Raw genomic sequence first — 23344 nt, 5'->3', positions numbered from 1 at the left:
ACGCATCGCTAATTGTAATTATCCCCTTTAATTAGCCGCTGTAGTTCCGCGCGCTGCCCACGTGGCCGCAGGCAGCCGAGGGGGGATTTCCTTCTGCGCCTGCGCGGGCTGCGCCGGTCACGTGGTGGCAGCCAGCCTATGCGGAGGCGTTTTGCTACGAGGTGCTTCCCCTCAGGGGAAAGGAAGTGCTCGCCGGTGTCCGCCGCGGCCGCCGGTCCCTCAGCCCTTCTCCTCCTTCTCCGCCGTCCCGGTATGCTCTGAACTGTCCCGCCCGCCCCGCGGCGCGTCCGCCGCCCCTCCGAGGTGAGCAGAGAAACGCGGTGGGGGTCTCCGTCGCCGAGCCGGGGGGGAGGGCGGGGTTGCCATGGCGACCTGCGCCCGGGACGGGCTTAGGCCCGCCCCCCGTCCCTGCTCCTAGGCTGGTCTGTGATCCTCTTTAAATCTGTAATTATGTTTACTTTGTTGAGTTTGAGCTGAGTTAGCCTGCTCGGTATCCGTTATAGTCGATCCTGTCTTTGTTGTGCTACAACACCTCCCGGTATCAGCTCGCCCGTGCTGGGCGACCGTGGCGAGCTCCTCTGAACCTTGGCCCCTTACTCTTGCGAACGTGGCTGGGTGTCTGGCTTTTTACTGACAGATATAAAGAGGTGTGAAATATCTGTAACTATCTCAGACCACAGGCTTTCCTTTCTAGACGTGTGGTTTTTCCCTCTGTGTTCTGATAATTCCCAATATCCTATATTGACTGCTGCAAAGCAGCAAACTAATCATAGAATTACAGAATTTCCTGGGTTTGAAGGGACCTTTCAGATCACAGAGTCCAACCATCAACTTAACTCTGTGTTCTCAGGGAACTCGCTGTGAGAGCCTGGATTTATTTTCTCCCCCATGCAGTGGTTAACACAAGTTGTAAATGTTTGCCTTTCTCTGGCCTGCATTCCATTTTTTTATCTACTGATGTACAGGCTTTATCTCCCACTTTATTAGACTTTTGGCATCGTGAGAGCTTTCTACAACTGCGAACAGCTTTAGATTTTACCGTCCTGGAAATCTGTGCTCTGTGCCAAAGGGTCATCAATTTTTGTTGCATATCTATTCATCTCTTCTCCCATCTAGTTTTTATACATCTGCTGAATGGATTATAGGTGGAATCTCTTTTCACTATGGATTCATCGTAGATTTGCTTCCTTTCTTTTAATCTGCCATAGGCTCTCCTTAGTCCAGTTTAGTTTTCTCAAAAGCCTTTCTGGGGGACACTTCTGGTAGCTTTTTGGGAGTGCTAATGTATGGTGTTTTGTTTTTTTTTTAAATAAATCAAATACTGCATGAATAAAGTCTAGCAGATTTTTCAGAAGTGAGGTTCTTTTGAAAAAGAGCTGGTGGCTCTCTCCCAGCACGTTATAATTAGAGTGTTAACTCTTCACGTACAAGATAACATTGGAGCAGCCTCACCCCTATCAGAAGCAGCGGTACTGGGTGCTGCCTGGTGCCAGGCTTTTAAAGTAGATGGTTTTAATCTTGCAGGTTAAAAAAGTAGTTCTGTTATGTCTTGTGAACTGGTGCTTTAATTAGTCTTTTTCTGCCTGGTAGCAAATAAAGCAACACACAGTAGTGTGTAAAGTGTTGTTCTCATACGTCATTTTGTTCTTTGAAGTAGCTGCTGCTGTTGTTTCTCTCAGCCGGTTGCTTGATGTATTTAAAGCGAGTTGACTTAATGTGTCTGAGCAATTGGTAAGCAGCTGTCCTGTGAATGCCCTCTTAAAACCTGTGGCATTTTTAATTTTCATTTCTTTTCCTAAACCAGAGTTGTAGCGTTGTGTCTTTTGGTATCTGGGTAGGTGTCAGATGTCATGAAATGTTGTGGGAACAACCAGCAGAATTCAGAAAAATGGTCTTTTGTAGTTGGGAGCTCAGTGAGTCTTTAACATAGTGTGTGTGTGTGTGTGTTTATTTTTGTTAATGAAGTCTGGTGCTTCTTTCATGTCTGTTATTTCTTTGCCAGTAAGGATGATCATTATTTGCATGTGGGGGTGCCTTTTTTTTTTTGTAGATTTTTTTTTTTTTTGAGGGGGTGTTATAAATGTAGGTATCAGGGGAGTATAGTCTGATAAGTCAGTGCTGATATCTTACCCGTTGTCTGTTGTGAACTGGTCCTTTTGTCCTCCCTCTTCCTGGTCATTTTCCACGTCTCTGCCCCCTACCCCAGCCACTCCCAGTGTAACTTATGGAATGAGCAGGAGCAGGTGAAACTGTGTTGCAGAGGCTGACTCTCGTGATGACAGCGCTGTTGTAAATACCTGAGGAATTACAGGTACCACCCCGGGGACTTCCTTGTAAGTGGTTTGCAGAGTTGATTCAGACATCCTCACGGCTCTGCCTTCCTGGTCATCACAGGCTGCTGGGCTGGCGGCAGCCTTTGGTGATGGACAGGAATTTGCTGCAGTGACTTGGTGCCAGCAGCTGCTGTTAACACTTTGTTCCTCTGATATTAAGACATCTTCTTTTAAAGAAACAATTGGGCTAAGCTGTTCAGTGTAGTAGCAGAGAAAGTTCTGTCTTGTCTGAGCACCTCTTCTACAAACTCAAAAATTAAACGCTATCTAAAATCGTTATTAGCCTGGTATCACTCCTGTCTTCCTGGTTTTTTAACCAGTCACAGCCTGTCTGATGGCATCAGTGCAGGGTGTTGCAAAAAGATTTAGAGCTTCATGTCTCACACTACGTCTCCCCACCCACACTTGCCTACTCGCAGAAAGGTAGGAAAGGGATCTGCTCAGTTTTCCAGTGTTGGCTTTTAATTTCTCCTTTTCAACTTATTACTGTGGATGTAAGAGCAGACATCTGTGCCAGAATCCATCTCAAATGTTACTAGCTTAAAGCGGTAGCAGTGGGGTTTTTGAGTCGAACCTGGGTGTCTCATGCTGGAAAACACCATTGAGAAAGAAAAGGAAAAGGAGCCATGTCAGCTCAAATTTTGAATTCGGGATCTTGGAGAGAAGTGAGTTTGGGGTGCTTGTCTGCCAACTAGGCAAGGAATGTTCTTTTCAAGTTTTTTTGCTTGTTTTAAAGCAGCTTGTTTTTAATAGCATCTAAAAAGTTACTTGTTAGTGTCTCCTATAACGATGTAGGCGGAGGGACTGAGTTTTATTGACAGCCGTGTTGCTGCTCAGTAATGAGGACAGTGTCTAGGAAATGGAGGCAGGCTCAAATTCCCCTCTCCCCATGTTTGTACTACACTAGGCTGAATTTCTAGCCTTTTTTTTAGTCACTACACACATTTTCTGTGTAGCTGTTTATTCTAATTTGGAAATGGCAGCAGGCCTGCATGTATGATGAGTTGTTTGGGGTTGTTTTTTGTTTTCTGGAGGAACAGCTGCCTATTGGAAACTTGCCGTGTTCGGCATTTGCAAGGTCTTAGATCTCTCCTCTAGCGAGCTTCTTGTTGTAAATGTACCTCTATTGTGACCCTTTGGTTTTAACTCCCCGCAGTGCTACTGTCACAAAGCAGATTTTCTCTTCCGAGTCTTAGCAAGAAAAGATTTAACAGCAAAACCCTCTTAGAGATTCTTGTTTGCCATTCCCTGGAGGAATCGCTGTATCTGGGGCAGCAGGAAGCTGTGCCTTTTGCAGTACGCTTTAGAGACACTTTATTCATGTACCAGCTCTGCTGAAATCTACGGCTTCAGTAATGTATCTAGAGTTATAGGGTAACAGAACAGCCCAGAAAGTGACCCGCATGCAGAACATGAACATTTCTGCTGCTGGAAGGCTGGCAAGTCAAACTTTCAAGTGTGCAGAGGATCAGGGATACAAGTACAAAAGGATTTCACTAACAGTAAGTGTTTTCATTTTGAACAAATAACCGCTGCTTGCTGCGCAGGTAGAATTACATTTTTGCCTTTTCATTTCTTCATATCCTTTTGGGGTCTGTTTCAAATCCTGGTCCTTCATGGCAGGAGGCCAAATTGATAATTGCTGTAATTCTGTGATTTGGCTTTCAGGCTTTTAGTCTTGTGGTGTGCACACCTCAGTCTGGGCATAATGGGAAATGAAGTGCTGAGCTGGGGACAATGTGCGAGTGTGTTTCTTAGAATGATGTTGTCAGAATTTCAGAGCTGAGGGAAAATTGGCTGAGCAGCGTGGGGCAAGCCTTTGGGAGGAGGGCTGAATGCCAGGACGGGTTTTTCCCAGGTTGTGTGCGACAGTGCTGCCTTTCTGCCTGTCCGAATCCAATGTGCTCTGGCCAGGCTCTTGTAGATACTCCACATGAGGAGGGTTTAATATCAGATTTACTTGTTTGGTGTATTTGATGTTAAATGGGATTTTGATTTAAGCAGGGTGATACAGCAGCATACTGAAATTGCAGCACAAGCATAATACAGCATTTGCAGTGTACAGTTGAATCCAAATACAAACATGATGCCCGTTACTGGTCTCTCTATGCTTTCCGTCGCAGTGATCAGTGCCCACAGTGGTTGGGAAGGAATATGCGGATTGAAGCCAGCTCAGGCCCTTTGTTTACTTCAAAGTTTACTTTATTAATTGCCCAGTTCTTGTACTTTGGGCTCAGCCATATGCTCCCCCCATGCTGGTCTGGCTAGCTCAGGAAGACATTATTCTTTGTTAACTGTCTCGTGGCACCTGACGATTCACTGGTGCAGCTGTCTTTCCTAAACCCAAGGTTACCCTCCAGCCTCCCTGACACTGAGATAAATTCAGCTTTCTTCCCCAAGCTCACTGTTTTTTGCACTCCTCCACTGCAGGGGTGTGCTGGTCGAGCACGCTGCCCCGGACAGGTTTACTGGAGAAGAAAGTACAGGCACTGACAAGCTCCTTTCTCCAGAGTGGTGTCCCCGAGAGAAGCTCATTAGTACTCGGGGTGTGCTTTGGAGGCAAATGGAATCTGCATAGCAAGGCTGGACTAATGGCATACCTGAGGGCAGTTTTGTGCACAGAAGGAAGCTGATACTGAAGGAGTTTAAATAATGAGGACCTCAAAGTCTTAAGTTTGTGTATGTCCTTGATTGAGCAGGGGTTTACGAGGGGTTCTGAAGTTGAATGCTTGTGGTTCCACTAGAAATTACAGCAAAATGTAATGCCTGGATCAAAAGGCATTGTGGACTATTGTGAAATAGCGTAATCTTAACATCGGAGCCTGTTTCCAGCCATATTATTACATTATTTTCAGACCAAGGCACAAAATCAGTCACGTTGTCCTAGATTTCCCAGTAAGTGTCTCACTCACTCCAAGCACCTGCTTCTGCTAATGAAGGGAACGAAGTGATTGCAGTTTTGAGCAGCATTCCTATGGGATGTGATGAATGGTACAGGCATGGAAGTAAAAAGATCACTGTTCTGCTCGTGATTGTGAACTTCAAGCTCCGTTGGTTTGCATAACATACCAGAAACGAGGAGAACCACATCTTCTGGGGTTTATTTATTGTTTGTCCTAAGTGAACCTGTATGGGATTCCTAGAAGGAGCAGGAGCATTAAATGGGGTAAGTAGAGTGTTACAATTAGCGTATAGAGGTTTCCTTGCATTGCGCACACAGCAGCGGTGATTGTGTTGGTGCAGACAGCACGTTTAACACCCCAGCTTTCCACTTGTGCCTTTGGGTGCAAAGGAACTCATCTGAGCCCAGGTGGGGTGAGGAGATTTGCTCCTGACTGACATTGCATGGGACCATGGGGCTGAGCAACTTGATCTAAGTTGGGTTAAACCCCAAAGGGTCCTTCCAACCTCATTTTTTTTATTCTATGGCTGGACTTGAAGTAGTACCTAGGTGGTATCAAGCCAACAAGTATGTAAATATCTCTAAAAATTTGACTCCTATTGTGTTGATGATGTTACCCTAAGTCATAGAAGTGCATCTCTGAGATTCTTAGTGATGAATTCATGATGTTTTCAAATACAGTTGCAATTTTATTGTATTAAATAATAGGAGCTTGGTAACAGGGGTGTCTGTGTGGAACATTCCCTGCGAGACCAGTAACCTAAAACTGCCGTAAGCTTAAAACGAAATGCAGATGGGAAATCTTTACTGCTTTGTTGGAATTAGACCTTTGGCTGGTTCAGATTGAAAGGTTTAATGTAAATTAAATCCCCAGTGCCAGATGGCACAAGGTAGAGAGACATAGCTGTGAAAACTCCCGCTGGTGCTCTGGAAGTGATACTCCCCAGACAATAGCAGAGATCGTGTCGGTTTTGAGTACCGTGTTGCTCAGCCACAGCTAATGTGTGCCTGTCCTGCATTTTGAGTAGCCCTTAAAATTCTGTCTGGGCTTTCTCTGATCCTATTTAGTTAGAAGTAAGAGGATGCCAGGTGTCATTAATTTTTTTTACCCCTGGAAGTCTTGTCTTGCTAGGATTTGAGGACTGTCCACACAGAAGTTGGAAACAGGGATTTGGTGGCGACACTGGGGCAGCACCTCTGGTGAGGGTACCAGGTGTAAAGAAATCCAGCTCCAGCCTGCTCTGCGTGCATGCAAATCTTGCAGGGAGTATCTGCTAGCCAGTGTTTGTGCTGAGCAGATGGTCTGCTCATGTAAAGTAAAATACAGCTACTGTGCATATGTCCATCGCTCAAGTGCTGGGTAGAGAAACATGCAGTCACAGGCAGAGGGACGTGACCTGACAATGGGAGGAAGAGCCAACTCGCATGCCTGCTGCCTTTGCAGAACAGACTTGTTCAGCATTGGTGCAGCCTGGCCCATGCATGGAATGTGCTTGATAGTTGTCTGGAGGAGCTTAATCTTTTCCTTCTGTGGAACAACAGCAGATAATCCTTCTCAATAATCTGGCAGGAGTGTGCTTGAAGAAAGTGCTTTGAATTCTGGGAGGTGAAAAGCTTGAGCCCAAGTAAATAAGGGTCAGTTTAATGATGGAGGTGCCTGCAGTAGTGGGTTGGTTGGCCATGTGCCTTTCAGTGCAGCTCTTCCTGAACTGTAGGATCACTTTACAAAAAATCCACTAGCCTGCCAGGGCTTATTTTTCTTTATTCTGTCCTGCAGGTTTGCTTCTTTCTGTTCAGAATGAATTGATTTCAATTAGCATTTAAATTGGAAAGTAAAAGATTTTGATGGACTTCAGTCTGGCTTTGTTTCTGCAAGTGAAGAAGATTCCTTCATGCGTGTTCTTGTGTGAACGATTGTAGTTGGTATTCATATAGCTTTGGTCTTAGATTACCTTGCTTTTATTCTGCCAGGAAATTCAGTGATATTTGTTGCTAGATGATAAAATTTTTATTTGGGATTTTCATGAGTTTATCTGGATGGAAGTTGAAGTCCAAATAAAAATTCATAAAACCAGAATCATATGATTGCTCATTGCTCAAATCAGCTCCTTTTCTCAGGATGCACAAGGCAGAAACATCATTAAAACATGTCTAATAGTGCTAAACAAGGGAAATCTAACTTGTTGAACCACTTGGCCAGGCTTTTGTAGGTATGGAAGTGCTTGAGGGATTTTCAAAAGCATTTATGCAGCTGCCTGCCAAATTCTAGTAAGCATCAGGCTTTATCTTGCATCTGAACACCCTGTTGGATTAAGAGTGCTGATTCTGTGCGAGTACCTCAGTTTCTCTAGAAAGATGGTATTGTGTAGATTTTCCTCACTTTTTTTTTTTTCCGTACAAGAGATCTAAGAAGAAAAGAAAATATCCTGCTCTTGAGAAAGTCTGAGTTGAGGTTTCTTAGCTGTGAAGCATGTAGTTCAAGTAAAGAAACTGTCCCTGCACCTTGTAGCTAACCTAAACTCAAAACAAGATCTACTTTTGCATGGTACAAACTGGAAGTGCTGTTGGTAGGAATATGTCAGTACCTGTACTCAGCTCATTGTGCCGAGTGAACATTGATAATTCACGGAGTCTCAACCGTCACTTGGACTCATGCTGTAAGCTAAAAGCTCCTCTGCCTTTTAGACAGAATTGTTAAATACTGTTCTTTAGCTTATTAAAGTTAGAGCTTATTGACGCCGAGACTTATGACATTATTTTTTAAATAGTAAGTTTAGCCTTACAGTGTGCTTTAATTTTACATTACCTGTTAAGCTGGCTTATTTAGTAACGTAATTACTATTGCTTTCATCCTACTTTCATTACTGCTAAATATTTGTAATGAGTATTTGACAGGTTCCTCTGCAGCTGCCCAATACACCTAAGGCCAAAACGTTTTGCTAGATTTGTTTCAATAGGGCAAGGCAGAAGACTAGTAGAAATGCTCAAAACCTTTATACTTTCCTGTAGTTTTTTTGAAATTAATTTGTTGTGTGTTAATATCTGCAGTTTTTAGGTGGGAAAGGGAATTAAATGCTCAGCTTCTAGTTCTACTCACTGCGAACTTCGGTATTTTGGAAAAGGGTGTCCTTGGAGCTTTTTTCACATGTTTAACTGCACGATCCCTTCATAAGCATAAAGCGTTGGCTCATTTTTTGATTGCCATAAGTGAGTGTTTCCCATGTTGACAAAAGGGTGAGGTCGCTGTGGCCTCCTGGGTCGAGAGGCAGTGGATGATGTTAACCATGCCGCTTCCCAGACCATGGCTATCACATGAACAAAGACTGACACCTGAGAAAAAGATAATAAATAAGGTAACTTCACTTTGGGTTTCAAATATGGCTGTGGACCTCCTTCTGTTAACTGCACATGGCTGGAGTCTATGATACAGTAGCTGGTGATACAGTAGCCTTGAACAGCACAAAACAGTGGGGTGGAAGGCCCCTCAGGCCTTACTGATACCGACTGAAAAAGAACATCTGGTTCCCTCCTTACTGGAATAACGTAGCTAAGTTTTAAATGCTTTGTAAGCGGATGGGTTAGACATCTGCTGGGTTTAGTTGGATAAAAGGAAGTCTTGAGACATTGTATCCTTGGGTAGAATAGGTAGGGAGAGATGCTAAAATAAGCAAGTTTTGTGAGAACAGGAGTTGCAAACTAAGCCAAAAGACAAACTGAGTATGTGCAAAGATCAAATTCAACCAGTGGACACGGTGAGGAAGACTATCGATGACCACCAGAGGACCCTGGAAGACCACCAGAGGACATGGATGCGCATGAGTCAAGGACACTTACATATATTAATGAGTTCTAGGTGATAGTATGAATGTGTTAATCATTTCTGGGAAATGTAATTAATATGTATATTCTGATTGCTTATAACCTTTGTAGTTGAACAACTCTGCACGCACACTAGGTGGAGTGATCCTGTGTGCACCCAGTGCTGCAATAAAGAATGCCTGCTTTCTAACACTCCAAAATTGAGTCTTAGAGAGTCCATAGTCGCTGGCTTACGGTATCACCTACGCTTTGCTTCACAGCAACCACCACTTGGTCTCAAAGGTCGGAACTCGGTGTTGTCAGTGTTGCTGCAGCGAGTGGAGCTGTGCTACCGCTAAACACCTGAAGGCCCTTTTAGCTTCCGTTGAGTCCTAGGGTTGTATTTAACACTGATACCGTTGGGGTTTTTTTAAATAAAATTCTTTATGCTTCCAAACAGATCTTTTGTTCTCTAAAACCAAGTTGCCTCTGAAAGTGATCCCTCGTCCCTGTGCTAGCTGAGGCTTTTGTTCAGGACTCCCGCTCTGCTAATTGCAGTGTGCCACAGGCTGTGCAGAGGGGCAGCACTGGGGTCTTGGGTGTTTGCCCAGGTGCCTGTGAAGAGCCAGAGGCTGTCACCTGGGTATGAAGAGAATTGATTGCCTGGGATTTCTTCTCCTTTGGTGTTAGCAACCACTGACCGCAGCTCTTCTGGCAGCGGCAACTGGCCAGGGAGGAAGGTGCACAGGTCTGCTCTCCTAAAACCTTGTGGCAGGACACAGTGCCAGGTGGCTGTCCTAAATGTCCTTTAAATGTGCAGGAGCATCAGGTTGGATCACATAATGCAAAGTGGATGGAGTGAGTTCTTGCAAACACAGCCGGTTTGTGTTTGCTGGGAAATGGCTGTCTGAATTTGAGGGGAGGGGAATTATCCTGTTCAACAAAACAGTAATGGATTATTTTTTTAAAGGCTGGCTTCAGCTACAGGATAATGCATAATGCTTGCCTAGCTCTTTGAGAATATAGTGTTAAATAAACATGAACTAATCCTCGCAAGAATGCGTCCTGTGCTGGCTCTGCCTCTCCTGCAGCAGCTGCTGGCTAGGTCTGCTCCTAGGCCTCTGTCTTTCCTACTCATTAGCAAAAGTACTGCTCTATGATGGTTGTTTCATTTATCTCTGATTTATTAATGCTGAGAGTATTGACTGAGAAAGGGTGTTGCCTTACAGGGGCATTGAAACTTCTGAAGAATAATAAAATGTATGAGCAAGAGCATTGCTGTTGCAGATCTGAGTGCCGCTTAATGCTCACTAACGAAGCGATGTAGCCAGGCTTGGATCTTCGCCATGGCCGAAGCAGCTCTAGCTGTATGTGCCTGCTTGCTCCTCCTTGCTCCTCCCTCCTTTTTTTTTCCGCCGCTGGGAAGCCTGTCTTATGCTCCCCGAGCTTTTGCCAAACAGTCCTGGCCTACAAACGATTGTTTTGCCCTCGCTTTGTGATCTTGTGGTGGGTCAGCACTCTGAAATGGCTCAGCAACGGGTCCAGTGAGGGTGGGAAGATGGGACTGGGGCCCACACCACTGTGCATCAGCTACCTCAACCAGCAGCGGTGCAGATCATATCAGCCACAGCGAGTGAACGTGCCTTTCCTTTGGGGCTCCACAGGGTAAAGTTAAAGCACGTTAAAAGGTCACCAGGGGCTGGTGGTGGAGAGCATGCTTTCTGTCATGACGGTACAGGGGGCTTGAGCCACTTCTAGGAGTGTAAAATCAGTTTTAAAAGCAGCAAGGAGTACTGGTTTTGTGGGTTTCCTAGGTGCTTAAGTTGTTTTGAAACTAGCATCTGGACTGGTTGTGAAAGCTGTAGGCTGCTTGGTAAATATGCAGCCACAGTCCTAGAACAGGCTGTGAAATAGCTGTGATTCTTTTTAAGGACTTCTTTGGAGAAGAACAAGTGATCCATATCAATATGCAGGTCCCCTCAGATGCCCTTCTCAGGGAAATATGTAGGACAGTCACTGGGAGGGAAGCTGTGTCTGGGAAGGATCGCTTGCTTGAGGAACCCCACCGTATTTCATCTTTTTCAGAAGCTGTAGGAGAACATCCTTGGACCCTTGCTCTATTGAAGCATTTTGCCATTCTTTCTGTTGCCATGGGAAAAGGGCTGGCAAAGATTTCTGTAGATAATAGTGGACCTTAATTGTGTCCTTTCTCCTGTTGATATATTAGCTGTTTGAGGTGTTCCAGGTTGCACACAGACCAGTGCAGAGTTCCTCCTTCCTCCCTGGGAGATCTGGGCCAATGCAGGGTAGGGGCTTTATGCTACTGTCCAGGATGGAGAGGTGGGAGTTCACACTGCTCTAGCTGGTGCAAAGGAGTCATATGACGTGTGTTGCAGGGAGAGTGACAGACTCAAGGGTGAACATTATTCTCGTTAGCAGTGCTAATTACCTCTCTTTCAGCACCGATGTTGAGTTCCAAGGACCCTGGCATCTGGGGACTCACTGCTCTCCGAATAGCATCACGTTGTGCTAACTGGGAGTTGCTTTCTACCAGTTCATCAAGGGGAACTGCAGGGAAAAGCTGGCTTATGTACCTTAAAAGAGAAATTTGAGGATGGAATGTGGATTTTATGGCTTAACCTGTTTTTTCTTAGGGGTACAGCAGAAAGGGGTGGTTCCAAATTTTTAGGAGAGCAATCGGCGCACAGTTGTGTGCTGTCAAAACGCATCAAACTGGGATCATTGCTATGCCTACTCCTTTTGTGTGCCTTTGCCAGTTACAGAGCGTATTACGGAGGTGATGTGAGTTTTATGTTAAAACTGTTCAAATGGCATATCCAGTTCAGTGGGAAGTGTGTTTAAATCTTGAGTCTGTGAGCTTCAAAGCAAGAGCATGGGAGAGATGAGCATCCCGTTCAACAGGAGGGTGTACACAAGCACTGCTGCGTGCAGCTTTTCCTTATAACTTGGTATTTCAAAACCAAGATTTGAGTCTCTTAAAATTGGGAGAAGAAAGCAAAAAGGAAACCAAACAACTTTTTAGTTGAAGGGTGGGGTTTTTTTCTTTGAATCTTGGTCTGGTTCTTTGACCTGGGTCTAGGAGGGCTGGAGTGAGAGGGACAAAGCTGTGGATGGAGAACTGCAGGCGGCCTGTGAAAGGGAACAGTCCTGCAGCTGCCCTCTCTCTGCCTTGTTTGCTCTGTGTGCTCAGTGTCTCGCAGAGGCCTTTGTCCTGCCTAAAGCCTGTTCTCAAGATCTGTTCTTCATTCATGCGTCTGCGCTACAAATGCTTTTACAGCCACGTTAGTTATTGCTTGCTGCTTTCCCTCTGGTACCTTGTTAAAAAAGGCTGAAGATGTTGGAGCAAGTGTCCTATATGTGGGTAGCAGGATTGTGGTAGTGTTATGGTGAAAGAAAAGGGTATGTTGGCATTTCTGTATTTGAACGCACTCTGCTGGGCTGGAAAACCAGCCCTCGTGGAGTTGTAGCACGTAGGAATGACGGGAAATGAAACTAGATCTCATTTCACCAGCATGTTAAGCAAAATTAACATTTTAAAGAATTTGAATCCCCTGCATACTACTAACTGGAGATGACGGGATTGTGTAAGAGGACTTTATAAATGTTCTAGCAGTGTTTCCTTTTTAAGCTATTTGTTCAGTTTTGTTTCAAAAAATATTGGTCCTGCATCGTGAGGTAACACTCAGCGCACTGGCTGAGTTGGCTTATTTAGTGTAGCATCCTGAGCTCTTTTTGGAAGTGCCACATACTCCTTCACATGCGGCATCACTGGACTGTGCTCGCAGGGCGCGGGGTGGGTACGGATATGGAGCTGGCAGGGTGGGTCAGGCTGAGAAATGAGCTGTGCTTATCCTGTAGGCAACAGGGCTTTGAATTGCTTCTCAGGTTAATGTTGCTAGGTTTTGCTTCATCTCTCTTGAAAACTTGTTCTGCTGGGAAGAACAACTTCAGTGATACTGAGAACCTCCTGCTGCCTTTGCACAGATGCCTGACTGAAGCTGGGAATTGGAATCTGTGTTTCATCCTTCTTAATGTGCTTTCTTTTCCTGCAGGCGTGAATGACAGAGGAAGTGCCCCCGACTGCACTTACGGACGTAAACCTGCGTCTTCTCTGCCACGATGACATAGACACAGTGAAACAGCTCTGTGGCGACTGGTTCCCAATAGAGTACGTTACTGGTTTGGGGTGTGAGGCAGCGGGGATCTAGAAGCAAATGGTGTGAATCTGCAGTGGTCGGGTTCAGAGCTGACACTAAAGGCTCTGCAGCCATCTGGGCTGTTGCTAAGATAGCAGCAGGTTCTGAATCTTGTATGCACTGTGGTGGTGTTCCTGTTAATGGCCCTTTGCTGCCTGTCCTGCAGGGTCTTAAAAGTCATCAGAAAGTTCCTGTATGCAAATCTTGGCAGAAAAATGGGCTTTGTAATTAAAGGGGTGGATCAGCTTCTTGGGAAAGACTGTGTATGAGATGGGGAAAGGAGCACACCTCCAGGAAAAAGGATAGCATCCTTGTGAAAACAAGCTGTGTTCTGGAGTGCGTACTGAGAAAGCGCCCTCAAAGCTGAAGCAAATCGACATGGAGCAACTGTTCCTAAGGGACTGTCCTTCTGAATGGCCCAGGGAGAGACTGAATAGGACTTGCCTGTGTACTCAGTATCAGTGTTGGTCCCAAAGCTCTGGCAAAGATCTGGTTTAAAGCTGATCTCAGTCTGTCGCAGGTCAGTCCTGGGCCCCTGTTTGGTAAATGCTTGTGTCTGCACAAGCATGGGAATAAGGAGCTTTTCTGGGGAACAGTGATAGCTTTCTAGCTTAAAGCATCCAGGAAAATTACAGCTGTAGACTTCAAGGATTTTTTTTTCTTTAGCTTTGTTGACAAGGTTTATAGAGGATTTTAGCGGATTATAATTAAGATTGCATAAAATGTAACAAACCAGCAAAAGCATTCATAATATTTTGAATTTGTAGATTTCTTTCAAACACAAGGCATGCTGAACTCTCACTTTGAAATAAATTAGTGTAAGCTAGTTTCCCTTTAGTAGCTGCAGAAGGGGGAGGAGAGCTGGAGGCTGATGATGTGATTTTTTTTTTTTGTACCAGTATGCAGTATTTTTTTCACATGTGTATCAAATTAATGAGATCCTTACGCTCTTAGATGAGGGCAGATGGATCTTGCGTTTAAAAATAACTTGCTAAAGATGGAAGTGAGAGCTCTGGGCAATGAATGTAAAATGAAAATGTGGTTGTCTTAGCAAAGCAGGAGGCCATTACATGAGCAGTCTGCATTGCTGCTTAGATGTAATTGAAAGAAACCATGCTACCAAATGGGGTACAGCAGCTGTTTGGTGTTCTTTGGTACCATACAACAGTTGGGACAGGAAAGGTGAATAACTTCTTTACCCAGATTTCATGGAATAAGCTAAATTAGTAGCATAGAAGGAGCTCCAGATTGACATATGGCTGAGCTACTTGGCTGTATGTCTTTGCAGAAGACAGCCCTTCCACTAGTACAGCTTCCCTCCCTTAGTCTTGTGCAAAATACATTGGCCTGCAGTTCTAGTGTCCGGCATTTAAAGATGCTGCTGCCCATTTCCAGTGGAGCAGCATCTTAGCTCAGTGTCCCCAGACATTCCTGTTTTTCCTTCCTTCACAGGTACCCTGACTCATGGTACCGAGATATCACTTCCAACAAGAAGTTCTTTTCCCTCGCAGCCACATATAGAGGCTCCATCGTGGGAATGATAGTGGCAGAGATCAAGAGCAGAACAAAGGTGCATAAAGAGGTACGCTACTAAATCGTGCTTCAGTATGAGATAGTCCACCTCTTGCTGTGGTTAACTGCGATGGAACCTGTTTGGGGTATTTCCCCCCTGCTCCATCCAGACATTTATAAGAGTGATCTGGAGTTAATTTAAGAAACCAAGAACGTGCCTATTTCCAGCTAATGGAGCATGGGTTGTGGGATGTGCCTGAACACGTGGGCTGCTCAGCAGCCTGGTACCACAAAGTCTCTTCCTGCTGGGGCCAAGCAGCTGTGACCCGATGGGAAGTGTACTGCCTGATGTGCTGTGCAAAGTCATCACATCATGCGGGTGTAATCCAAAAGTGACTGTGTAGCAGGCCATTTAATTGCTGCCTGGCTGTTTTCAGTGTGCCTGGTCATCTCTGGTGACTGAGGTATGCGCAGCTGTGGGAGAACGAACCTCTTCCTTTCTTATGTAAGGGTTGAACTTCCTTAGCTGTAGTGGGAGAGTCACTCTTGTGACTTCCTGCAGAAATTCCTTCATTTACATGGTCACTGTCTGGAATGCAAAGCAGAGGTAACCAATCTGCAGAAAGCTCGGGCTTCGGGGATAACAGAGGCCAGGAGAGACAACACAGTACAGCAGAGAGGTGAAGAAGAGATGGTCACTGACGACAGTATGGGTTAGAGTAGGGAAACCAGCATAGGCAAGTGGATTTAAAAAAAAAAAAAAAAAAAAAAAGCAGGGGCAATGCAGAGAGAATGTAACTTCTAAAAGACCATCAGTGTTATGATTAAACAATAATCTTAACATTCATAGGAACCGAGAGCGTTGAGCAGCATGGGTCTCTTCACTTTAGCTATCTGGCTTCACCTCAAAGTTAGTCAAAGTCAGAAACTGCATCTTCAGCAGCTCTAACAAAAGGCTCTTGTTCCAGCCAAGCTGAAAGCCAGGGGCTTATTCAGACAGATTGGGCCTGTAGAACATGCTCCTTGTCCTCTACAGCTGTACAGAGATCTCCAGCTGACACGAAGCTCAGATGGAGCATGCAGGCAATGAAAACTGTTGCTGGACTGCTCTAGACACTGATGTGTAACTCTAGAATTGGTACTTTGAATCCTTCCCGGTAAAGAAAGCAAATTGTCCCTAAGCCCACAAATAATGTATATAGTAAGGAAACATCATGATTTGTGTTCTGCATCTGGGAAGATGCTATGGAAGTAGGAATAAGCCGTAAGGGATCATGCTTGGTTCTTTTTTTTTCCTCCCTACCTCCTTTCCAGCTTCAGCTAAGACTATTTGGTGAAGTTGTCTGCTGTAGCCTTGTTTTCAGATGTTTCCGTACAGGATTCTTGCCTTCTCCTGTGCCTCCCCAGGTATCTTACTAAATAACTTGTCATATCTCTACTCAGGATGGAGACATCCTAGCTTCCAATTTTCCTGTGGACACTCAAGTTGCTTACATCCTAAGTCTTGGAGTGGTGAAAGAGTTCAGAAAACATGGAATAGGTAAGATGCTGCTATGTGACAACTCTGCCGCTGTTGTTTGCCATGTGTGACTAGAGGGCATGACTGAAGGAGCTGCACCATTTCACCGCAATACCCTTTTGAGAAAAGCGTGTCGGTGATTTATACCAGCCATCGGGAAGGTGATGCACTCACATCCCCTTCTTGGTGCTAATGCAGGTGCACTGAGATGTTTTTACTGGTGTAGGCACAACCATCGTGTTTCTGAACAAATGTTTCTGAAGAGCGTGGGGCTTTGTCCGCCTTGTTCCTAGGGGACAGCTGAGCACACCAAAAACTTGCACTCCTGCTGCTGAGACTGGCTGAAAGTGCTAGGACTTCACCCTGGAGCAGGGTTTGAAGCCTGTCTGGTGGGGACGAAAGGGAGCATATGCTTCCTGGCTTCCGATTTCCTTTCATGGGTATCAGAAGTGTGGTCCCTGGGGGCTTTGAACCTTTCAACTTCAACAGATAGAACAAACGTTTAGAAAAAGACAAAGGGAAGTGGAAAAAGAGCATAGCTTGGACCTGATTAAATCTGTCAAATGCGTGTAAAAGTCAGCTCTGAATGCCTGATACAACACACAGCATTTTTGCAGCCGTTTGAAAATCCTGCAGTCGGAAGGGCTTATCTCTGTTTAGAGCAGGATATCTTTTGTCATCAAATAAGAGCCCTTCTGGTGCAATTTCAAGCATGATCTATATCTTGGATCTGCAAAAGGAAATAGGCCAGGTTTGGCAGCGTGACCCAGTGTTGCACATCTGGAGTCTCTTCTGTGGATACAGGTATAACTTATTGTCTTCAAGTCCTCCCTTCTCCCCGAGTCGTGTTTAGAAAAGTACAAACTGATAGGATACATAAAGAAATTACCAGAAGAGTCCTCAGTGGGAGCGCTGTATTTAAAACTTGCATTGAAATGCTGCCGAAGATAATTTTTTTTGTGCAAAGAATAAAGCGCACAGAATAGTGTGGTAAAGGTGTCTTCTGCTCTGCAAAATTGTGGTGGTTTTGAGTCTCCTTTCAGTTAGCAATTCATAATTTATTTTTTTTTTTCTGGCTCCATCTTGCTGGAATTTTCTCCTTTCAGAATCAGTATTTCCTGTATCTGTTACATGTAGACAGCATGTTGCCGTGCTCTCTCAAAGCCTCTGGACTTCCACCTATAGCAAAACAACCTAAAGAAGCTGCTGCTTTTGCTGAGACCTTTCTCTTGAGAGTTTTTCTGCTTGCGTTTGAAGCTGAAGTCTTTCATGCAGAAGGCTTTTCACCCCAGGCATGCTTTTAAGCACTAAAGCTCTGATTTTTCTCTGGCAGCCATTAAAAGGCTTTGGTTTCTAGTTCTCTGCTATTCTTAAACCAGAGAGCAGTTGGATTTCTAAGAGGTAGAAGAGTGGAATATCTCATAACAAAACCAAACTGCTCTCCTGTTGATGTCTCTCAGTGTCTTTTTGTGCTTGGCTGATGTAAGTTCCCACTAAGTATCAAGTGACTGTGAAGTCAGTGCTGTTGACTTCTGCTCTGAAATCCTGTGGGTCCTGCTCAAAGTCTTACGTGTTCTGGGAATTGTGAAACAGCAGCATAAATCTCATCTGTATTTTGGATTAGCTAAACTAATTCTTTAGCCTGTTGTTACCACACCTGATGGAAGAAGTTCCCCTGCGGGTTCTGCTGGGTCCTTCATGCCATGTTGAGGCGGTTTGGATGAACCTCCAGGTCTTGTCTCTTGGGACTGGAGTATCCTCTGTGCCCTTTTCTGGTTTCTCCTGCTGACTAGTGGCTGCAGCAAATCCGGGTTGAATGAGGCTAAGGCTCCCCTCCTTAGAATGGATCTTAAAGTCCTACCAGTTCTTAGATTTTAATTTGAGTTCAGCAGACACAATGCAATAACCTGCTTGTGAAATTCTGTTTTGACGCTCTGCGCTCTTAAATGGCTTTAAAATGTGATGGAACTGATACCATTGGAAATGACTCATTGACCTCCCCTAAAGCCAAGCGCTGCTTGGCTGGGGATGGGCAGTATTGTCAGATTCCCGTGTCTGGCTCATCTTTGTGGTTATCGAATCAGAAGTTTGTGTCTTTATAAAATCTGTTTTGTGAAGCCATGCTCATAGGTGTGATGAAATTAATATTAAAACTATGTAGTGTGGTCCTGTTCAATTCCTCGGGAGGGTCTGAGAGAACTGGGTGGGATCTGGGGTCTTCAAGCGTGCACAGCAATCGCTGCTTAGACGCTGGGTGCAGCAGATCTCAGCTGGGACCTACGAACCTTCGTACTGTCTCTGAGAAGGCAGCTGCACTGTGTGATTCTGCTGTTCCTTCCTTCAACAGGTTCGCTCTTGCTTGAAAGTTTAAAAGACCATATATCGACGACTGCCCAAGATCACTGCAAAGCCATCTACCTGCACGTCCTCACCACTAACAACACAGCAATAAACTTCTATGAAAACAGAGACTTTAAGCAGCACCACTATCTTCCCTATTATTATTCCATCAGAGGGGTCCTCAAAGATGGCTTTACCTACGTCCTGTACATCAATGGTGGACACCCACCCTGGACAATCTTATATCCTTTACCTTCAGTCTGATTAGCAGTGGAACACAATAAGCAGATGCCACACTATGTTTTGGGTTAAAAATGGCAATCTAGCAAAGTGTGACCTGGCTAGATCTAGGGACTGATGCCTGCTCAGATGCGAGTTTAGTCTGAAGCTGAAAGGAAGGTGATGTTAGAGGGATTTGACAGTGACCCACTATCAAGTGGGATGGTACATTGAATTCTAAGTTGGAGCGAGTTTGGTGCCAGTGATGGTGAATGCTGGTGTTAAGTCAGAGTGCTAGGCGTGCTCTGGTTTGTGTGGTGCAGGATTTCTACAGCAGCACGGCACAGAAGACCTTGGTCTTGTTTCCTGTGGCCCGGGATCCCCTATGACCCTCACCTGGCCTGGATCTCAGCAGGCTGCTCTCAAACTGACTTTGGGGGTTTATTTCAGGTCGTTGGATCACGGAGAAGAAATCTGATCTTTCCTGAGTGTAGCTAGTCTGTCCAAACCTCTCCAGGCAGGTGGATGGATTGCCATCCCCACAGGAACTTGCTGTGGAATGCAAAGGGAACGGCTTAGAGGAGGGATTTCCCACACAAGTTGGAGCGGTGTTCCCAAATTGCCTTTTTTTATGGTGCAAAGCAGACCTGCTTTTGATAGAATGGAGCAGGCAATTAATATGAGAAGCAGATCTGTCTGAGTAAACCATCTTTCTTTGTCATGGGGTCTCTTTAGGGAGTGCTAGCCCAGAGTACTTTAAGTTATTTCTGAAGTTACAGTGTAAATCTTGCTCTCCTTAACTGATGGCCACTGACTACCTACAGCACATTGGATCAACGCTAGCCAGCCTGAGCCCATGTTCAATTCCCCAGCGGATATATCGACAAGCCCAGAGCATTCTCTGCAGTCTTCTGCCCTGGTCTGGCATTTCTGCCAAGAGCGGCATTGAATATAGCCGGACGATGTGACTGGATTGGAAGATGTACAAAAAGCAAAGGTAGGTGCCTGGGGAAAAGCTCCCTTCTCTGTCCAAGGCCGGCAGCGACGCAGTGTCAATGCCCCACAGCTGCCGTCCTAGGGCAGCTGAGAGCATCTCTCTAGCGAGGTGTCCGGGGCATCCTGTGCCCTCTCCAGGCTGTGCTCCAGTCTCCAGCTTGTGGTCCCTGCTGTCTCCTTTTTCCAGCTCAGTCAGACCAGCTTGCAAGACCCAGAGTGACTGAGTCCTTCCTCTTTCCCCAGCTCAGCGTCCCAGCCCAGTAACTGGCAGCCTGTTTGCCTGGGTCTCCAACAAGGTCTTCAGGACATTGGTTTCCCAGTGTGCTTGAAGAAACATGTAATGCCTGGCTTCCCTAAGACAGCTGCCCTCTTTTCTTTCTGTAGGATTGTTCTTCCTTTCATCTCCTGACCCATCCGGCTCTGCACTGATTCCAGTGATGACGGCTCTTGGTCAGTGACCCAGCCCCTGGACAGGACTCCTTGTTTCACAGGTTGACTGAGATTAGGCAGACTTCACACTTGACGGGCTGCAGCCCTGACTTACCCCCGTGGCCTGGAGCCTGCGAACGCTGCCTGGGCAGGCCTGGCCGTCGTGCGAGGCATCTGGCTGTGCCGTAGCTGAGGGCCCTTTGCGTCACCGGTCTGTGTGCATGTTGCACTGTCCCCGTCACTTCCCTTGCCTCTGGTTTGCTCCTATTTGTACACATGATGTAGAGGGGTTCAGCCGCTGCTTCCACACCATGGCTACTGAAAGTAGCGTGAATGAGGTGAATGAATCTGCACTGACCAACCATGTAAATGAGCTGTGAGCGCCCTGGCAGGCTGCTGCTGGCAGAATATACGGTTGTGACCTTGTTGCGGGGGAAGGTGGGAGTGAGGATCCTGTCTGGCTCCTGCCAAGTCAGTTGCTGGTGCTTCCTGCAGGTAACTTCCAGGGAGGGTAACAGCCTCCTGTGAGAAACTACCCAGACGCGCCAGCCCTCTGGAGTGACTTAAAAAGAAGCATTTAATTAAGGATGCATCAAGTAGAAGGCAGGGAATGAAATTGCTATTTCATAGTGAAATATATATATTATACTGTATAGCTCTTTCTGCCTTTGTCCAAGTTGGAACAGAGCAGGGGAGGGGAGCTGAGGGTGTAGAGCCACTGCTGCAGCCAGAGCCCTGTGGACTCTGCTGTGGAGCCCTTCTCCTCCCCTTGCACGCACCCTCCCATGGCACCGGGGCTGAACTCTTGCAGGGTCTTTAGGGATGAGCTCTGTGCAGGGATCAAAGCAGCTTTTCCTTGCTGAAGAAAAGCTCCCCCAGCTGCTCACTGGCCATCATCTGGGCACCTCGGTGGGGCTGTGCTGGCAGCCAGCCTCCCTGCGGCTCCTGTCCTGGCCGCGGGTCCCCCGTGGCTGTGCCAGCCTGGGGCTGTGTCTCAGTTCCCCGGCAGTTAACGTCCAGCCTGCGTGGAGGGCCCCGCTGTTCCTGTGTGCCATGGCCAGGCCAGGCACCCTTCCTGTGCCTCGGAGCGAGGTTGGGCAAACGCTTTGCTTTTAAGGTGTGAGTTTCTGCAGCTCACCCAGCCTGGGCACGGGTCAGAGGTGCAGGTATCCCTGCACCCTGTCGGGGTCCCATTGCGAATCCCCCTTCCCTGCTCAGCGCCGTGTTCCTCATTCTCCTCTTGTTTTGAAACTGGGCCTTGAGCACAGGAGGCCTAAGCTGTAGCTGGCGCATCGCCTGCCTGCGCAGGCAGGGCCAGCTCTGGCAGCGGCTGTGGGCAGGGCGGCAGATGAGACATGGTACAGGTCAGGCTCAGGCTTAGAAGAGAAAGCAAGCACATTAAGATCGTGCAGGCCAAATGACCATAAAGTCATTTCAGTGTCTGTAAGCCCCTGAGGTAGGAGTTAGTTAATAAAAGGGCGCAGGAAGCAAGCTTTGTGTGTGGTTCCCGAGAAGGGTGGTTGGAACTCGCTCCCCGCTCTGCCCACGGCTGCCACAGGGCTGGCACTGTGGTGCTGATGCTAGGCTCAGTGGTGGCTCTGGCACAGAAAGCCCCTGTGAGCACAGCTTCCTCCACAGCCCTGGCCAGCCCTGCAGCCTGGGTTGCAGGAAGCAGATTGCTCCAGCCCCAGGAGCTGGCACATAACCACATTTTGGAGCAGCAGGCGGCTGTTCTGCCGGGAGGTGCTTGTCCCTCTTCAGGGCTTGAACAGGTCTAGCCCAAGGATTAGTCACCACAAGGAAAAACCAGTGTCTCCCTGAGGACAGTCAAGCTCTGAGCTGTTGGAGAGTCCATCCTTGGGAGACTGTTAACCCCGAGAAGCCAGGGCTGACCCCTGTGTGGGCTGTTGGAGCAGAGCACTGCAGAGGCTCCTTCCAACCTATGCAGCTCGGGTTCCCCTTCGGTTTAGGAGCGCAACGGCTCTGTGCAGCCCGCTGTGCAGCAGGCAGGCTGAGCCAGGCTTGAGGGCTGCAGGCTGGCGGCAGAGGATGCGCAATGGTGCAGGGAGCTGCAGGCTGAGCTGGGGCTGGTGCTCGCAGCTTTGGCCAAGGTGCCTCTCTTGGGAGTTTTAGCTGGACCACGTGGTGGAAGAGGAGCTCTGCCACCCGCGGCTGGGGCACTGAGATAGAGCATGGTGGGCTCACAGCCTGCTGCCACCAGTTCCCCTCTGCAGGGCTGCGTGTTCCTGCCTGCTAGTGATGTGGTGGAGCAGCTTGCAGAAGAGCAGGGCAGGTCTGCGCAGCCTTGACTGAGTTGCTCATGGCACCGCAGCCTGGCACTGCCCAGGGGCTCCCCTCCTGTGCTGTGGGGCCACCTGGCTCCTTGGGCCAGGCTGCGGCTGCCACCACCTCATGGTGGGGGCCAGGCTGCCTCCAGCCCAGCAGAGCCAGCTCAGCACCCACCACCAGCCCATGGGGAGCAGGTGTTGCCTTGGCTTTGCCGAGGCACTGGCAGGGAGGCTTTGGCTGTCCCCATTGTCCCCAGTGCTCCTCTCACAGCCCGGCTGGCCCCTCCGGCAGAACTGCTGCCCTCCCTCCTAGCTACAGCGCTTTTCCCAGGGGAGGCCTGAAGCACCCTTCCAGCCTCATTTCTTACCCCTTTTTGGTTTTCGGTTGGGCTTTTTTTCCCCTGCTTATCCACTTTTCACTTAAACACAGCTGTTGGTTTATATGAGTTTCTTCAGCAGCTGAAGCCCCTGGTTTTCCTCAGCACTTGCTTCCTCTGGACTAGAATGTTTCTCTCCTGGTTGTCTGGGACTGATGTCTGTACCCCCCATCCCTCTTTCTGTCCTGCCCGTTACACAACCCAGCTCCACTCCCGCAGCACTTGAGCACGTCCCCAGGGGACCTGTGACTGATCCATGTGTCCTCCTGCCACCCCATCCTCTGAGGTGTCAGCGACGTCCCCGCCTCACGGACCGTTATTTATTGAAGAGCATTGTGCTGCCACCGTCAGCCTCTCTCCAAACGTCTTCAATTAAACCAAACCTCTTTTCTGAGTCGTTTGTCTCTCTGTGCA

The 23344-nt window shown here is 47.0% G+C and overlaps 1 protein-coding gene across 2 annotated transcripts; it reads left to right on the top strand.

The window, feature by feature from the left end:
• The first annotated feature begins 124 nt into the window (after positions 1 to 124).
• NAA60 (N-alpha-acetyltransferase 60, NatF catalytic subunit) lies at positions 125 to 23344 on the top strand. Of its 2 annotated transcripts, XM_063343607.1 has the most exons (7): positions 125 to 303; positions 13107 to 13222; positions 14703 to 14832; positions 16206 to 16302; positions 18629 to 18879; positions 19665 to 19837; positions 20221 to 23342. In XM_063343607.1, exons 2-6 carry the CDS (start codon positions 13113 to 13115, stop codon positions 19806 to 19808), a joined length of 732 nt encoding a protein of 243 aa, XP_063199677.1. In that variant the 5' UTR covers positions 125 to 303; positions 13107 to 13112; the 3' UTR covers positions 19809 to 19837; positions 20221 to 23342. The 2 variants fall into 2 exon arrangements, 1 of the variants encoding a protein (XP_063199677.1); XR_010072215.1 differs by lacking the exon at positions 125 to 303 and adding an exon at positions 3641 to 3835 and having other exon boundaries at positions 18629 to 19837; positions 20221 to 23344.

The sequence above is a fragment of the Chroicocephalus ridibundus genome, chromosome 8 (assembly GCF_963924245.1).
Source record: "Chroicocephalus ridibundus chromosome 8, bChrRid1.1, whole genome shotgun sequence".
NCBI classification, from domain to species: domain Eukaryota; kingdom Metazoa; phylum Chordata; class Aves; order Charadriiformes; family Laridae; genus Chroicocephalus; species Chroicocephalus ridibundus.
This window is presented reverse-complemented; position numbering and strand designations above follow the sequence as displayed.

Coding starts and splice junctions, on each gene's coding strand:
- NAA60 (XM_063343607.1), top strand. CDS start 13,113: ATGACAGAGGAAGTGCCCCCGACTGCACTTACGGACGTAAACCTGCGT. Junction 14,833..16,205: donor GAACAAAGGTGCATAAAGAG/GTACGCTACTAA, acceptor ATCTCTACTCAG/GATGGAGACATCCTAGCTTC. Junction 18,880..19,664: donor TCTTATATCCTTTACCTTCA/GTCTGATTAGCA, acceptor GACTACCTACAG/CACATTGGATCAACGCTAGC.